This window comes from Eucyclogobius newberryi, unplaced genomic scaffold, assembly GCF_026437365.1.
Source record: "Eucyclogobius newberryi isolate DKJ021-1_F unplaced genomic scaffold, fEucNew1.0.hap1 SCAF_22, whole genome shotgun sequence".
NCBI classification, from domain to species: Eukaryota; Metazoa; Chordata; class Actinopteri; order Gobiiformes; family Gobiidae; genus Eucyclogobius; species Eucyclogobius newberryi.
This window is the reverse complement of record NW_027315857.1, coordinates 23,328,362-23,347,154: the sequence shown is the minus strand read 5'-3', so window position 1 is coordinate 23,347,154 and position 18,793 is coordinate 23,328,362. Positions and strand designations below refer to the sequence as shown.

The 18,793-nt window shown below is 45.0% G+C and overlaps 1 protein-coding gene across 1 annotated transcript; it reads right to left on the bottom strand.

Annotated features, from left to right (window-relative positions):
- Positions 1 to 25: 25 nt before the first annotated feature.
- Positions 26 to 15,345, bottom strand: LOC140371549 (FH1/FH2 domain-containing protein 3). Its single transcript, XM_072458720.1, has 10 exons — positions 15,337 to 15,345; positions 14,609 to 14,884; positions 10,748 to 10,888; positions 9,177 to 9,359; positions 8,299 to 8,418; positions 5,468 to 5,629; positions 3,919 to 4,166; positions 1,426 to 1,657; positions 260 to 368; positions 26 to 176 (listed from the first exon to the last, which is right to left on the bottom strand). Exons 1-10 carry the CDS (start codon positions 15,343 to 15,345, stop codon positions 148 to 150), a joined length of 1,509 nt encoding a protein of 502 aa, XP_072314821.1. The 3' UTR covers positions 26 to 147.
- Between the last annotated feature and the right edge of the window lie 3,448 nt (positions 15,346 to 18,793).

Below are 18,793 nucleotides of genomic sequence, written 5' to 3'. Positions count from 1 at the left end.
TAGATTATATAAGTATCATCGCCGGGCCTTCAATTCAATGCCAATGATTCCATCTTCCGAATCGCTGTCTTTAGATGTTTAATGTTAATTTTGTGTAAATACAATGTAATAAATAAAATATTCAAAAGCGAGTCAATATTTTTGGAGTCACCACTGGAATTTTCTTGAGAATGCACCTAGAAAGTGAACACACTTTGGGTTAGTCTTGTTATGAAATACAATAATAATCCATATTCATATTCTCGGTCCAGATATTGACCTGGTCCGTTGGTTTTTTTGTGCCTGTTCCGAGGCAGAGTCACGTCCAGTCGGTACAAAGATTCTGTCGTTTTTAAGATCTCCTCCAATTTACTCTGCTCCTCAGAGTCCTATTGAGAAGCAAACAAAAAACAATCATATTAACGGTAAAGTTTTCAATGAATGGGGATGAACAAAAGACCCACTGTGTCACTTTTTTTAATGTTTGATACGATATTGGATATTTGACCTATTCCACATATTCACTCACACAGATGATGACCCACATTAGATGCTTGATTGTGTTCGATTGAGTTTTCGGCAAATGTTCCGTGCTATCTTTAGGGACAGTCAACAAATTACACTACTTCTTTGTTTTTTAATTTTGAAAATAATTTGTTAAATAAATATACATGTTTTACCTATTCACCCCAAAACGAATCCAGAATAATTCTATGTAATGAGAATTCATTGGTTCGGCAATTGATTTCTTTCTGAATATGCATTTTAATTTTTTTGTAAACATATATTCTGGCAAATTCTGGGTTTTTGTTCCATAACTTTCGGGCCTTGTCATCCATATTAGTTTTGGGTGAATAGGTCACAAAGCCTAAAAGTTATTGAAGAAAAATATAAAAAAAATGTAAATGCATACTCAAAATTAAATTGCTGTACCTAATAATCCTTATTACTTAAAATTATTCTAGATTAATTTGGGGGTGAATAGGTTTCAAAGCATAAAATGTATTGGAGAAAAAACACAAATATAAAATGTATAATTTGTATTCAAATACAATAATTACATGTATATTTCTTTAACAAATGCATTCTTCAGCATTAATAAAACAAACAAACTGTTTTTGATTTTATCCACGCACTTGGGTAGTTTGTTGACTGTCCCTAAAGACAGCATGGAACATTTGCCAAAAACTCAAGCGAACACACGTATCAAGCAACTAATGTGGCTCTATCATGTAGTGTCTGTTTGGGCGAATATGTGGAATATGTGGAATATGTGGAATATGTGGAATATGTGGAATATGTGGAATATGTGGAATATCCAAACAGCTTCACCCCGGTCCTGGCACTTTAAGCTTCTGCAGAATTCCAAATGACATCATAACATTCTACAAGTGTCATTTCGTCAGTAAAAAGCAAATGGGATTCAAAATGACCCAGAACATTGACCTGGTTGGTTGATGGAGGCTGGTTCCTCCTCTGCCTCAGTGGGGTGCTGCTCCGGGGGCTGCCTGTACCCCTCTCCTCTCTCCCCCGTTCTCTCTCCCCCTGCTGGAGGATGGTCTGACGCATGGCTCTGTACTCCAACGAGAAGTCACTGATCGTTTTGCAGAAATCCTCCGCTCTCGTGTCCCGAACCATGGATCGAGAGTAGCCCAGGAACAACAGGAACGAGTGAAACCTACAGATACACGAGGAGGAAGGACATTCACACTCAAAGACCCTCTAAAAGGTGAACGTATAATGATGTTAACCTGATATGTGGTACAATCGGGCCCAGTCCCACTGAAACTAGTCTGAAACTTGCTGTGCTAAATGTCAGATCCTTATGTAACAAATCACTCTTAATTAAAAAATTTATTTCTTCTTATAATCTTGATTTTATGTTTTTAACAGTTTTTTTAACTGAAACATGGCTCGACAAAAACACAGGAAATGTAGTTCTGATAGAATCTGCCCCACTAAACGTTAAAGGTCCCATAACATGCAAAATCAACTTTTCAGAGCTTTTAACCTTCTTACATTGCTATTTGTGCTTCATATATGTACCCAGAGTGTTTTTTTGATTGATTCGGTGCAAGACCGCGTCATAACCACAGGCACGCGTCATCATCCCCCCTTTTATATATATATATATATATATATATATATATATATATATATATATATATATATATATATATATATATATATATATCTGTTCTGCGCACGCTGTAGAATAAACACCAGATTTATTCAGTCTCAAAGTAGACTCTTTCTCACTCAATAGCGCGGAGCGGCGCACCGCGGAGCTAACAGCGCACAGCTGTGGGGCACACAAGCTCTGAGACTACGTCACGGGTGGGCGGGGCACACACGCGCTCTGAGACTACGTCACGGGTTGGGCGAAATAATGTAGTGTTTTCAAGTATGTATCCTTAAAAATGGATCTAAAAAAGTCTATCCATTCTCTTCATTGTTTTATACAAGCCTCTCCAGCACGGCCAACGTTTTATTGATGATTTTACTGAGATGTTTCAGTCGTATGCACAGACTTTGATGGTTTGGTCATTACAGGTGATTTCAATGCGCATGTTGATAATATTTGTGACAGAAACGCGAAAAAGCTTGATGCTGTCCTTGAAACCTTAAGTCTTACTCAGCATGTGAGAGGCCCCACCCACAGCAGAGTGGTTCCACCCACAGCAGAGAGGCCCAACCCACAGCAGAGAGGCCCCACCCACAACAGAGTGGCCCCACCCACAGCAGAGAGGCCCCACCCACAGCAGAGAGGCCCCACCCACAGCAGAGTGGCCCCACCCACAGCAGAGGGCAGACTCTAGATCTCATAATTACAAAGGGGGTAAATATTTCAAATGTCAATGTGGTCGATGTTGCTCTGTCTGATCATTTCTGTGTCTTCTTTGACCTGTCTGTTTCTCCCAAACCACCGACTGGTCCTGCAGCTGTTCAGAGGCTGGTCCTGCAGTTGTTCAGAGGAGACACATAAGTGATGGCACAGGTGCACTGTTTATGGAAATGATAAACTTTGAAAATGTCTCATGTTCTAATGTAAATGATTTGTGGAACTCTGTTACATCTTGTGTTTTGAATGTTCTGGACACCATCGCCCCTATAAAGGCTAAAATTGTTAAAAATAGGCAGAAGGAGCCATGGAGAAATGATGATTGGTCAGGGCACAGAAAAGGGAGTGCCGCAGGGCCGAACGGAAATGGTCAAAGCTCCAGGTTCAAAAAGAGATTTACAGAGAGAAGCTGAACATGTACAACCTCACTCTTCTCTTTTATGTCTTAAAACTGTTTTGTGATTGCCGACATGTCTTTGTGATTTTAATGCATTTTTTTCCTGTTGCGTGAAGCACTTTGACTTGCCTTGCGTACAAATTGTGCTCTATAAATAAACTTGCCTTGCCCACAAAGGAGAGGTTTATGTCCACGAGGAAGGAGGACCAAGAGGACAAGAGGACCAAGCACTGGACCTTGAGGGATCCCTTGTTATATGGGGAGCAGTGAAGGAGGAACGGTTGATGCAGAAATATTGTCGGGTATGTACAAGATATCTTTACACAAGATAAAATTGCCACAAGATTTTCCGCTCGCTCCGAAAAAGAGCTTGTGAGGTTCTCCCCATGTGTGTGCACTTGTGTGGGCTAAGACACAGATTAAACTAGCTTACATGTCTTAAGAAGCTGTAGTTCCAAAAGCAATGCAAAAATAGAACATTAGATTATAATTGGGAGGCCCAAATTGTAGACTGATCAGCACCAATTATTATTATAAATTATTTCAAAATCTCATCTTGTCTTGTGAACGGTAGACCCAAACTCTCGTCACATTGGTGTATCGTCCCACCCGAGAACCATTCAGTTCCCCCTCTATTTCTGTACATTTGTGGTTGATTTTATTTGTTGTGCCGTTGTTGAACCTCATCCCGGACATTCACCTGTTGATGACCCGGCGGTGCACAGCTCTCAGGACCTTCAGCCTCTCCTCACACTCTTTCAGGAACCTGGGCAGCCTCCGTCGCATCGTCCCGTCTGAGGAGAGCTCGCCGTGGCTTCTCCGTTTCTCTCCTTTCCATTCTTTTCTCCTCTTCTCATCCGCCTTATCCAGGGTCCTCAGCTGCTCCCATGATGCTTTGCACAGGGCCTCCAGCTGACAGAGGTTGGACTGGACCAGCGAATAGTCACACTTTTGGAATGAGAAAATATATATATAACGTATTTTCTTGGGGTGCGACTTATACTCCAGAGCGACTTATATGTGATATTATTTGTTATTTTCACACTGACAACCACAAGAGGGCGCTCTAGGCTCTAAGCGACGCAGAAGAAGAATCTGCACTTCCTCTTCCTCTGGAGTTTGTGGAGTTGTTTAGAAGATAAGATAAGATAAGATAATCCTTTATTGTCCCACATGGGGAAATTTCATTGATGCAACGCAGGAAGATACAGAGGTAGACACAGAAGAAAAGAACAGATCACTTATAGGAAGTTTGAAAAACACTCTCAGTAGAAGATCTCCTATGAACAAAAACTCCCATAGACAAAACCTCCCATTTCCCAACAAGGGATGGGGGGGAAAAATAATAAAGATAAAAATAAATAATAAATAAATACCATTGCATGTGATCACGACAGTAATTGCACATGAATTGCACAGTAAGAAGTGACACAGAGGAAGAAGAATTCAATGGATTTAGTGATTTGGGGTAAAACTGACGCTTTGCTAAACTTGTTAGCATGTTCTTTATGCTATAGTTATCTGAATAACTGTTCATATGTTACGTTAACATACCAGACACTTACCACAGTTCTGTCTGTGCCTCATGTAGCTGAAGGTGTTAGCGTTAGCATACGTCATGTAGCTGAAGGTGTTAGCGTTAGCATACGTCATGTAGCTGAAGGTGTTAGCGTTAGCATACGTCATGTAGCTGAAGGTGTTAGCGTTAGCATACGTCATGTAGCTGAAGGTGTTAGCGTTAGCATACGTCATGTAGCTGAAGGTGTTAGCGTTAGCATACGTCATGTAGCTGAAGGTGTTAGCGTTAGCATACGTGCACCTATTCACCATGTTCTCTCATCTGTTATTATTTTAACCTTTTCTTGGTCTTGGATTTTATCAAATAAATTTCCCCCAAAAATGTGACTTATTCTCCAGTGAGACTTATATATGTTTTTTCTTTTCTTTTGTGCATTTTTTGGCTGGTGCGACTTATAGTCCAGAAAATACAATATATATATATATATTTTTACATTTGTATCAAAGTAGGGTTTTATTTTCTGATAATAAATATACTTTATTAAGACGGTACAATTCCTGTTCCAACTTTTATTTCATTACAGGTGTTTACTGCCCCAAAATACCCTCAAACGTAGGTCAGTTGTCATACGGAGGAACATTGTACTCGAAGCAATAACGTCTCCATGAAGACAATGTTACGCAGTGAAACTCTCCAAACATTTACACAGGATGGAGCCCTGAACACTGACCTTTCCGGCTCTGGTCACGGCGGCGATGTCGCTGTAGAGGTCCGAGGATTGTGGGTAAATCTGTATGAGGAGGGCGCAGACGTGATGGAGGAGGGGCCGGCGGGAGTGAGTGTCTCGGACCTGAGAGAGTTTCCCCAGGTAAGTGAGCTCGAAGCCCCGCGCCTGGAGGACAAGGCGCGGTCAGGGTCATGTTTGAATTAACGACAATTTACGAAACAAATCATCCATGAATTATTCCCACACATCAGAATGTATTTCCATTTGAAATATGGCACATACAATCCTGCTATATATTTGATACAATATTAAATGTAATGGAAAGTTGGTTGAATTGATAACTGCAGATTACTCTAACTAATATAATATAGTGATACACAAATAGCAACAAAAACAAACCTAACACACTTGCATATATATATATTTTTTTTACTTGCATGTTACTCCTTTTAGTGAGTAATATGCAAGATATTCCTTTATTTGTCCACACATCGGGACATTTTGGTGTTGCAACGCAGCAGATACAGAGGAAAAGGACAGATCACTTATAGGAAGTTTAAAAAACACTCTTAATAGAAGAACTCTTATAAACAAAACTCTTCTAAAGAAAACTATAGACAAAACCTCTCATATCTTAATAAGGAATGGAGGGGGGGAAGATAAAATAAAATAAAAATAGCTTGCATAGGACAAAATAATACTAATAATAATGGCAAGGTAAACACTCTTATTTACATCAGTTATTTGTGACATTATTACACATGGTTAGGTCAGTATTGTGGCACCATCTTGTGGTCAAAGACATGCATAAAGTACAAAAATTTAAAACTGACCTAAATAAATATAAAGTGTTGCCTTTTCCAATCTAATAATGTTATGTTGATTTAACATGTTAATTATCATGATTATGATTATCACCATTATCACCATTATCACCATTAAAAATGATCTATTTTTTATTTTTTGGGGGTTTGATTAAATACATCGCTTTATTAGGCCGACATTTAGGGTCAACCTGTATGTTTTGGATGAAGTTAAAATAAATAATCGGTCATGTATAGGGCCGTACACGAGCCCCCACAGTAAATCTACAGTAAATCTACAGTAAATCTACAGTACATTCTTTTCCTTCTTTTTCAACTGTTTTTGACTTTTTTCGGCTGGATTTGAGCGTTTTTCGTTGCGTTCGTTGTGTTGTTGTGACGTGAGCTAGCTCCGAGCGAGCCCACCAGCCCCCCCCCCGCGCCCTCCGGCCGCGCTAAAGTACGGCGTGTCGTCGGTACACGTTTATATACACGTTTATATGAAAGAGGAACTTCACGAACGATCGGGACACGCACTGGAATCGCTTTAAATTAACTTGTTTTGACTTTATTCGGCTGGATTGAGTGTTTTCGTCGTGTCGTTGCGATGTGTCTTGGCTCCGCCCCCCGGCTCCGGCTCCGCCCCCGGCTCCGGCCCCGCCCCCCGGCTCCGGCCCCGCCCCGCCCCCCGGCTCCGGCCCCGCCCCCCGGCCGGCGCCGTACCGCGTTTCCACAAAGGAGGAACTCATGAAACTGCGGAGAACAGTCGTCTTACCCGGAGATCGTCACGTTATCCCGGCGCAATACTGACCTAACCTAATACTGATGTGCAATTCTGTCGTATGTGCAATTACTGTGAAATTCATGTGCAATCTATGTGCTGTCGTGACACATATTCATGTGCAATTACTGTCGGGATCACGTCGGTGTAATCCCTCATTCGTCCAGGCGTGTTCCATTGTAGAAAAAGCTTCAGTTGTAGTCATCTGGACTCAGTTTGAAAAAATAGACGTTTCGACTCTCATCCAAGAGTCATTGTCAATAAAAGAATTTAGGTCGAGAACTCCGATATTAATACTGTTCTGTGGTAAGACCCGCCCATTGGGAGGAGCCTTCCTGAAGTAGAAAGAGTTGTTTGTTTCAACAGAAACTCCCCTTTGTATCTACCGAGCCTATTCAGAATCTTAATGGGCTATTAGAATCCTCTTTGTCTTTGTGAGACCCTGGCTCAACCACCCTGAGTACCTGATTAGCATCTGAATGTCCTCTACCTTTCCAGGGGTTCAGAATCCCATTATAAATAACAGGAAGATTAAATCTTAGCCCTCCATTTCTGTTTAAAGAAGGTCTTTCTTTTTTAACAAAAATAGCTTCCTTGACTCCTCTTTCAAACCATCTTTTCTCCTGCTTAAAACCTTCACCTCACCGTCTTCAAACGAGTGATTAGAGGCTTCAAGATGGAGATGCACGGCGCTCTGAGGTCCTGAACTTGTATTTCTTCTGTGCTGATAGAGCCTCTTGTGTAGAGGCTGTTTCGTCTCACCTATGTACCGTTCTTTACAACTTTCTTCACTGCATTGGATCGAATAAACTACATTGCTCTGTTTTTGAGTCGGCAACTTGTCCTTTGGGTGAACCAGTTTTTGTCTTAAAGTGTTTCCTGGTTTAAAATAAACAGGGACTTCGTGTTGTCTAAAAATTCTCTGCAGTTTTTCCGACAGGCCAGACACATAAGGGATAGAAACACCCTTCCTTCTCTGTTCAGTTTCCCTTTTGTCCTGCTTCTTGGTTCTCTTCACTCGGGATCACATGCAATGGTATTTATTTATTTATTTGTCTATGGGAGTTTTTATTTATTTATAGGAGATCTTCTATTGAGAGTGTTTTTCAGACTTCCTATAAGTGATCTGTTCTTCTGGATCTACCTCTGTATCTACCTGCGTTGCACCAATGAAATTTCCCCATGTGGGACAATAAAGGAATATCTTATCTTATCTTATCTTATCTTTCCGGTCAAAGTTTTCCACTCACTTTGCAGCCGTTGAGGAAGTTCCCGATGGCTAAGACGGTGGCCAGGATCCATCTGAAGGTGCGGCTGCTGGAGAGCTGCTCCATGGCCAGTTTCAAGTGGAAAAGAGGCTCCGCAATCTCCTGTTTACAGAAAATAAATGACATAAATGTTTGTTTTTTTGTTTCATCAGACCAAATCGAACACGAACAGTATTATATATATATTTTTAAAACAGCAACTTGTTCAATATGTTGTGGTTGAAAGGGATCAGTTGAACAGCAGCTCAACCAAACTGTACACACACTTTACATCAAGGATTATATTTGTAGATATTTTGGTTTATCGGTTGATGCCACTTTATGTCGTGTATCTTTTTGTCGATCAGTTAGATTAAGCTTCTGATTTATTTCATTTCTTTTCTTTTCTTAGACCAGGTTCTTGAGTTAGACCCCATTTTTTCCTTAATTCTTTTTTAATTTAATTCTGTAGGAACAACTGACACGCGCCTCCTACCGCCATTTTATCTACTATAAATGCTGTTTTGGCTCCAAATAACATGGCAAAACATCAGTTTATGACTTCGTGGTTCATTTTTATTAAGAGACGTATCATCGAGTAAGAATACTTCAAAATAACTCAAGTAGTGGTCCAGGAATAAGTAAGACTCATCGTAAGTGTCTTTCAGTATTTGAAGTTGCAGCGCCGGGTTAAAACCGTTTATCATCGTCGACATGACACATTTGTAACTTGTAGTTACACTCACACTAGAAAACGTAACAAAACTGTTCCGCTTCACTGTAGGAGTAAACGTACGGCGTCCGGAACTACTCTAGAACCTAAAAGCAGAATGAATCGGGTTCAGGAGCGTTACCCGGAGAGACACCGGCTTCAGACTTACTCGTTCCATGGTGTCGTAGTCGAGAGCGAAGGCCCAGAGCTGGAGCCTGGTGCTGAGGTGAGGCAGCTCCCCCAGAGTCAGGAGGCACTGTTCAGCCGGAGCCAGGGGGCCCCGGGGGGCCCGGGCCTGGGCCTCCTTTATCAGACCCAGCTCCTCGTCTGTGGGGAGGATGCTCTGGAGACGCTGTGGCAGGAGATGAGGTCGTTATGGTCCTGGTTTAGTCCGGGTTCAGTCCTGGTCTAGTCCGGGTTCAGTCCTGGTCTAGTCCGGGTTCAGTCCTGGTCTAGTCCAGGTTCAGTCCTGGTCTAGTCCGGGTTCAGTCCTGGTCTAGTCCGGGTTCAGTCCTGGTCTAGTCCGGGTTCAGTCCAGGTCTAGTCCCGGTTCAGTCCTGGTCTAGTCCGGGTTCAGTCCTGGTCTAGTCCGGGTTCAGTCCAGGTCTAGTCCCGGTTCAGTCCTGGTCTAGTCCGGGTTCAGTCCAGGTCTAGTCCGGGTTCAGTCCTGGTCTAGTCCAGGTTCAGTCCTGGTCTAGTCCGGGTTCAGTCCTGGTCTAGTCCAGGTTCAGTCCTGGTCTAGTTCGGGTTCAGTCCAGGTCCGGGTTCAGTCCTGGTCTAGTCCGGGTTCAGTCCTGGTCTGGTCCAGGTTCAGTCCTGGTCTAGTCCAGGTTCAGTCCTGGTCTAGTCCGGGTTCAGTCCTGGTCTAGTCCGGGTTCAGTCCAGGTCCGGGTTCAGTCCTGGTCTAGTCCGGGTTCAGTCCTGGTCTAGTCCGGGTTCAGTCCAGGTCTAGTCCCGGTTCAGTCCTGGTCTAGTCCGGGTTCAGTCCTGGTCTAGTCCGGGTTCAGTCCAGGTCTAGTCCCGGTTCAGTCCTGGTCTAGTCCGGGTTCAGTCCAGGTCTAGTCCCGGTTCAGTCCTGGTCTAGTCCGGGTTCAGTCCAGGTCTAGTCCCGGTTCAGTCCTGGTCTAGTCCGGGTTCAGTCCTGGTCTAGTCCAGGTTCAGTCCTGGTCTAGTCCGGGTTCAGTCCTGGTCTAGTCCAGGTTCAGTCCTGGTCTAGTTCGGGTTCAGTCCTGGTCTAGTCCAGGTTCAGTCCTGGTCTAGTCTTGATGATGATTTAATGTTGCTTTGAGGATTTAACATTTGAAAATCTATAATAAAAAGTTGTATTAAAAAAAAAATCTTATTTTTATAGGATTTTTGGACATTATTATTTTTATTTCAATGACATGCAAACTGCAGAATCCGATCAGAGGGACCATGATCTGGAAGACATTTTATTTGTCCGATTTAACCATTGACATGTCATTTTTTTTATCATTTTCAAAACTTTTCAAAAATAAATTCCAAAAATGTTATGAACGAATGTTTTTACACTTTTGTCGGCCATTTTTACATTTGTTTGATACTTAAACCTCAACGTATTCATCTAAAGACACGTTTCTGTTGGATTCATATCATAGTGTCTAGTATTGTTGTCAGGACACACCTCTTATCACTCAAACCACATTTATACAACGGCAACGTGGGCGACGCCTTTTGCCCAAGGACACAATGACAATCGGCACACGTCCTCTCGGTCACCTGTAAGTCCTCTCGGTCCAGGACGCTGTTGTCCATGCTGTAGATGGCGGGCGGCAGGAGGCGGGGCGGAGGCAGACCGCTCAGAGCGATGGTGACGATGTTTGAGCGCTTCATCCCCAGAACGGACACGCACGGCTGCTTCTGGCAAAGGAACAGAACAAAGCACAGTCACGAGTCTTGGCGTTGGGGCGGGGCCAGTGCAGCACTCGAGGACCAGATCTGAAGCTGGATGAACTCTCTCTACACTAGATGAACCTCCCTCTCTCCTCCTGATGGTCTTGGACCGTCTGAAGCGAGTACGACCATAAGAGTTGGATCTTTCCTTCACTCTGCTCTTTTCACCGAGGTCTCTGCTGAGAAGGAGGGTCTAAGGGACAGGGGACATGGGGGTATTTGTCTAAGGACAGGGGACATGGGGGTATTTGTCTAAGGGACAGGGGACATGGGGGTATTTGTCTAAGGACAGGGGACATGGGGGTATTTGTCTAAGGACAGGGGACATGGGGGTATTTGTCTAAGGGACAGGGGACATGGGGGTATTTGTCTAAGGACAGGGGACATGGGGGTATTTGTCTAAGGACAGGGGACATGGGGGTATTTTTCTAAGGACAGGGGACATGGGGGTATTTGTCTAAGGACAGGGGACATGGGGGTATTTGTCTAAGGACAGGGGACATGGGGGTATTTGTCTAAGGACAGGGGACATGGGGGTATTTGTCTAAGGACAGGGGACATGGGGGTATTTGTCTAAGGACAGGGGACATGGGGGTATTTGTCTAAGGACAGGGGACATGGGGGTATTTGTCTGAGGACAGGGGACATGGGGGTATTTGTCTAAGGACAGGGGACATGGGGGTATTTGTCTAAGGACAGGGGACATGGGGGTATTTGTCTAAGGACAGGGGACATGGGGGTATTTGTCTAAGGACAGGGGACATGGGGGTATTTGTCTAAGGACAGGGGACATGGGGGTATTTGTCTAAGGACAGGGGACATGGGGGTATTTGTCTAAGGACAGGGGACATGGGGGTATTTGTCTAAGGACAGGGGACATGGGGGTATTTGTCTAAGGACAGGGGACATGGGGGTATTTGTCTAAGGACAGGGGACATGGGGGTATTTGTCTAAGGACAGGGGACATGGGGGTATTTGTCTAAGAACAGGGGACATGGGGGTATTTGTCTAAGGACAGGGGACATGGGGGTATTTGTCTAAGGACAGGGGACATGGGGACAGTTGTGACTCGCCACGGGAAAAACCGCCACAAGACCAAACAGAGATAAAGCCAAAATACACGATTTTTTTTTCTTCAAATGTGTGATTTTCGTTGTTTTGCAGAATGTGAAAGTTGAAGTTGTGATAAGCCCCTGTGTGCTTCAGACAACACTATTGCTTGTCTTAAACGTTTACATTAAGCTGTTAAAAATGTGTAGTTTTGGGGTCTTTTTCCAGAGCTCCTCAGGGGGCGTCACCTTTTTCTAGCCAGCGCATGTTGATCTTTTTCCACCAATCAGCTGCGAACCACATGGCAACAGCTGCATGTCCTCTGTGTCCTCCTCTCAGAGACATTATTCATTCCTCCAGACTGTCTCCAGAGCTTACCCTGGACTGCATTGCAACAGAACTGAGGTACTTTTACTCTAAAGTATCGCTTTAACGCTGTGTTTTAAGGTGGTTTCGTGACTTTTGCCTCGAGCACCGGAGCAGAGACACAACAATGCTAAGCTAACACGCTGCTTCAGTGCACTTTACGTTATAAATACGGGCTTGAATTTCATGTGACTACTTGCTGAATAAATACCATCACGTACTCTCTTGAAACTAGCTGTTTTGGGACGGTGTAATGTCTGTATCTTCATGTTTTTTACTGTTTTTTACTGTAGCCCGCGTTAGCCGCTTTAGCTCGTTTCAAACTTCTTTGTTTCACTTTTCAGAAGAGGCGCTCACAGCTTCTATGCAGAAGTCCATTACATTACAGCTTCGACTTTGCACAGCAGGTTCTATTTATTACACATCATTTACTTCACTTCCCTTTATTAAATGTACAATAAAGTGCAAATGCAGAATAGCAATATAGACACGCAATAATGTCACATTCATGTGCATATAACTGATGTAAATAGAGTGTTTATTTTACCATTATTATTAGTATTATTTTGTCTTACAGTAGCTGTTTTTATTTTATTTTATCTTTATTTCCCCTCCATTCCTTATTGAGAAATGAGAGGTTCTGTCTAAAGCAGATTTTGTTTATAAGAGTTCTTCTATTCATAGTGTTTTTTAACTTCCTGTAAGTTCTCTGTCCTTTTCCTCTGTATCTTCCTGCGTTGCAACAATGAAATTTCTCCATGTGTGGACAATAAAGGAATATCTTATCTTATCAAATGTCACATGTCTCCATCTCATTCCTTCCCTCGCTCCCTCTGTCTTCTACAGATACACTTTCCCTCAAACGATGCTGGGACACAGGATATAGGGACATTTGTCTAAGGACACACGGGATGCTGGGACATTTTTCCAGGGACACGGGATATAGGGACATTTGTCTAAGGACACACGGGATGCTGGGACATTTTTCCAGGGACACGGGATATAGGGACATTTGTCTAAGGACACACAGGATGCTGGGACATTTTTCCAGGGACACGGGATATAGGGACATTTGTCTAAGGACACACAGGATATAGGGACATTTGTCTAAGGACACACAGGATATAGGGACATTTGTCTAAGGACACACAGGATGCTGGGACATTTTTCCAGGGACACAGGATATAGGGACATTTGTCTAAGGACACACAGGATGCTGGGACATTTGTCTAAGGACACACAGGATGCTGGGACATTTGTCTAAGGACACACAGGATGCTGGGACATTTGTCTAAGGACACACAGGATGCTGGGACATTTTTCCAGGGACACAGGATATAGGGACATTTGTCTAAGGACACACAGGATATAGGGACATTTGTCTAAGGACACACAGGATGCTGGGACATTTGTCTAAGGACACACAGGATGCTGGGACATTTGTCTAAGGACACACAGGATGCTGGGACATTTGTCTAAGGACACACAGGATATAGGGACATTTGTCTAAGGACACACAGGATGCTGGGACATTGATGAATCTGCTGTTGTGATTTTGGGCGTCACACAAATAAATTGAATTTTTAGTGTTGCAAAAATCTATTCATCAAAGTGAAATTGAAGCTCACATATTTCAGCTTTATGAAGTGACCCAGATAAATCCAGACGGGAAACTTCCATCACACAAACATGACAAGAAATACTGTCGTTATTGTGAGTTGCTTTAGGACATCAAAACAGTGAATGTTTGGATTGGTTCATGGCAGAAACGCTTTCACAGATAATCACCTGGACACAGTTTTGGACATTTTGACCGTCCAGAAGTCATTTTCAGTCTGATGGAAGCGGTTTGAGCGGCTGCTGCACATGTTCAGCAGGTGAAGGTCATTTTAGTCAATACAATACAATCTTCCTTCAGTCTACAATAGCCTCATACGCTTTAGAAAAATGAATTTGAGCTCAGGAGTTAATACATTTGAGCTGCTTGAAACAGTTTCATCCGACTGACAATGACTTCCAGAAGGCTGAAACGTCTTGACGTCAGAAACTGTTCCGGAGTCTCGTCTGTGTTAGAATTGTACTGACGGGGACTAAACATTTGATCCATTTGAACTCTTTTGACTCTTGCCCTTTTCTTTCATAAACGAGCGCGCCAACAGCACGTGCAAGAATGCTACACATGTGATTTATGTACGTGATTTTCGCCCGTGCGTACACTTTTAGTCATAATTACACGTAAAGTTTAATAAATGAGACCCCCGACACCCTTACCTTCTGCGCAGAGGTCAGACTGAAGCTGGCCCCTCCCCCTTTGCTCTCAAACAGGTACTCCAGTCGGTGGGCGTCGACCTGAACGGGCTCCAGCGCCGCCCAGATGGTCTGCGCCCCGAACCGGGTCAGCCTGGGCAGGACGGGCAAACTCTGCAGCTCCCGCCAGTGCAGCCTCAGCGTGTGGCCCTTCTCCGAGGACGGGACGGAGTCGGGGGGGGGCAGGGGAGGAGGCGGCGGGGGAGGGGGAAGTCCGGAGACGCCTCTGGAAGTGTCGCTCTGGGAAAAACGGACGATTTTGAATTGGTTGAATGACTTGAATTGGGAACTTTCTTTCAGTCGTTTGGACCCGTTTGAATGAATTACGTTGTCTTGAGTTTAGAGCTTTTTAAAATGAATTTACAACCGAAATTCACCACAAAATATGAATTAAAGAGGCTGTATCCAACTTTATTTCAGTTTAATAAAGTACAAATATATTGTAAAAGCAGTTTTTAGGGTTAAAATGAGACTTCTGTACATCGTCTGCATCTTAATATACAGGCAGTGCGAGGTTAGCATGCTAGTTGTTGTTAGCTTTAGTGTGAAGGCTTCTAAGAGTTGTGAAAAGCACTTATAAACTCATCTGGGCAAATATTTAGTAAGTGAGCGATACACGAGGACCGATGCAAAGAGTTTAAAATGAACTAGTTTTGTTTTCTTTAGTTTTTAAGACAGTAAAACTCAGGCACGGCTAGCATCGTTAGCTAAACATGTAGTTTAGACTTTGACATTGTTCTGAAATGTGCTTCTTGCGTCAGTTATTTCTTCCCTCAGATGTTATTGCTCTGGACGAGTTTATGATCTGACTTTCTGTTTTTCAAATCAATAATCCGCAAATTCTGCTGTTAAAAAACTAAACTGAATTGAACTATTAACAGAATCCTGCATTTAAAATAATAAATCAAATTTTCTATCAAAAATAAAATGCAATACTTGTCTAGGGCATAACATGATTCATTTTATTTACTTAAGTAGATTCTTCTTCTTACTTCAAAGACAATTATATTTATACATATATAGTTTTGCTTATTACTTTGATATTTAATTTAGAAAAAAATATATATTGATGTACTAGTCATATCAGTAAATACCATGAGATTTACCATCCATCCATCCATCCATCTTCTGCCGCTTTATCCGGGGCCGGGTCGCGGGGGCAGCAGTCTGAGCAGGGACTCCCAGACTTCCTTCTCCCCAGACACTTCCTCTAACTCCTCCGGGGGGATCCCGAGGCGTTCCCAGGCCAGCCGAGAGACATAGTCTCTCCAGCGTGTCCTGGGTCTTCCCCGGGGCCTCTTCCCGGTGGGACATGCCTGAAACACCTCCCGAGGGAGGCGCCCAGGAGGCATCCGGAACAGATGCCCGAGCCACCTCAGCTGGCTCCTCTCGACGTGGAGGAGCAGCGGCTCTACTCCGAGCTCCCCCCGTGTGGCCGAGCTCCTCACCTTATCTCTAAGGGAGCGCCCAGCCACCCGGCGGAGGAAACTCATTTCGACCGCTTGTATCCGCGATCTTGTTCTTTCGGTCACTACCCAAAGCTCATGACCATAGGTGAGGGTAGGAACGTAGACCGACCGGTAAATAGAGAGCTTTGCCTTTCGGCTCAGCTCCCTCTTTACCACAACGGTCCGATGCAGCGACTGCATCACTGCAGCCGCTGCACCGATCCGCCTGTCGATCTCACGCTCCATCCTTCCCTCACTCGTGAACAAGACCCCGAGATACTTGAACTCCTCCACTTGGGGCAAGGACACCCCACCCACCTGGAGAGGGCAAGCCACCTTTTTCCGGTCGAGAACCATGGCCTCGGATTTGGAGGTGCTGATTCTCATCCCAGCCGCTTCACACTCGGCTGCAAACCGTCCCAGTGCATGTTGCAGGTCCGGGTTTGATGGAGCCATCAGGACAACATCGTCTGCAAACAGCAGAGATGAGATCCTGTGGTCCCCAAACCGGACCCCCTCCGACCCCTGACTGCGCCTAGAAATTCTGTCCATAAAAATTATGAACAGAACCGGTGACACAGGGCAGCCCTGGCGGAGTCCAACATGCACTGGGAACAGGTCTGACTTACTGCCGGCAATGCGAACACAGCTCCTGCTCCGGTCATACAGGGACCGGACAGCCCTGAGCAAAGGGCCCCGGACCCCGTACTCCCGGAGCACCCCCCAAAGGACACCCCGAGGGACACGGTCAAAAGCCTTCTCCAGATCCACAAAGCACATGTGGACTGGTTGGGCAAACTCCCATGAACCCTCGAGCACCCGATGGAGGGTATAGAGCTGGTCCAGTGTTCCACGACCGGGACGAAAACCACTCTGCTCCTCCTGAATCCGAGGTTCGACTATCGGTCGGATTCTCCTCTCCAGTACCTTGGAATAGACCTTACCCGGGAGGCTGAGGAGTGTGATCCCTCTGTAGTTGGAACACACCCTCCGGTCCCCCTTCTTGAACAGAGGGACCACCACCCCGGTCTGCCAGTCCAGAGGCACGGTCCCCGAACGCCACGCGATGTTGCAGAGACGTGTCAACCAAGACAGTCCTACAACATCCAGATACTTTAGGTACTCAGGGCGGATCTCATCCACCCCCGGAGCCCTGCCACCGAGGAGTTTGCGGACAACCTCAGTGACTTCAGCTTGGGTGATGGATGAGCCAGCCTCCGAGTCCCCGATCTCTACTTCCTCTTCAGAAGACGTGACTGAGGGATTAAGGAGATCCTCAAAGTATTCCTTCCACCGTCCGACGACATCCCCAGTCGAGGTCAGCAGGCCTCCACCCGCACCGTAAACGGTGTTTGTGAGACACTGCTTCCCCTTCCTGAGGCGCCGGACGGTTTGCCAGAATTTCTTTGGTGCCGACCGATAGTCCTCCTCCATGGCCTCCCCGAACTCCTCCCAGGCCCGGGTTTTTGCCTCTGCGACAGCACGAGCCGCGGCTCGCTTGGCCTGCCGATACCCGTCGATGACCTCCGGAGACCTACAAGCCAGAGTGGCCTGATAGGCCTCCTTCTTTAGTCTGACGGCATCCCTTACTTCCGGTGTCCACCACCGGGTTCGGGGGTTGCCGCCACGACAGGCACCGGAGACCTTGCGACCACAGCTCCGAGCAGCCGCATCAACAATGGAGGCGGAGAACATGGTCCACTCGGACTCAATGTCCCCAGCCTCCCCCGGGACATGGGAGAAGCTCTCCCGGAGGTGCGAGTTGAATACCCTACTGACAGAGGGCTCCACTAGACGTTCCCAACAGACCCTCACAATGCGCTTGGGTCTGCCAAGTCTGTCCGGCTTCCTCCTCCGCCAGCGGATCCAACTCACCACCAGGTGGTGATCGGTTGACAACTCTGCCCCTCTCTTCACCCGAGTGTCCAAGACACGCGGCCGGAGGTCTGATGACACGACAACAAAGTCGATCATTGACCTCCGGCCTAGGGTGTCCTGGTGCCATGTGCACTGATGGACACCCTTGTGCTTGAACATGGTGTTCGTTATGGACAATCCGTGGCTAGCACAGAAGTCCAATAACTGAACACCGCTCGGGTTCAGATCGGGGAAGCCGTTCTTCCCGATCACCCCTCTCCAGGTGTCACTGTCATTGCCCACGTGGGCGTTGAAGTCCCCCAGTAGAACAACGGAGTCCCCGGTCGGTGCACTGTCCAGTACCCCTCCCAAGGACTCCAAGAAGGCCGGGTACTCTGCACTGCTGTTCGGCCCGTAGGCCGCCACAACAGTGAGAGACCTGTCCCCCACCCGAAGGCGGAGGGACGCGACCCTCTCGTTCACCGGGGTAAACTCCAACACGTGGCATGAGATTTACCCACGAGGTAAAAAATAAATAAATGGAATAAATGGAATAAATGAAATAAATGGAATAAATGAAATAAATGAAATGGACAAACTAACTTTCAAATTGTCTCAAAGGCAAATCAACTTCAGTTTAGGACACTAATAAACGTGACAATTTTTAAAAAACATTTAAAACAACTCTAATATTGTTCAGGTCACTTTTCTGGCAGAGAATCCTCCATCTGCTTCTCTTATTCCTTTGTCTGGAATGTTTCACTTATTTATCTTTTGGATTTTTAAAAAAAAATCCATTTTAACTGAAAAAAATAAAAAAAAAATTTGAGTTGAAATGGATAAA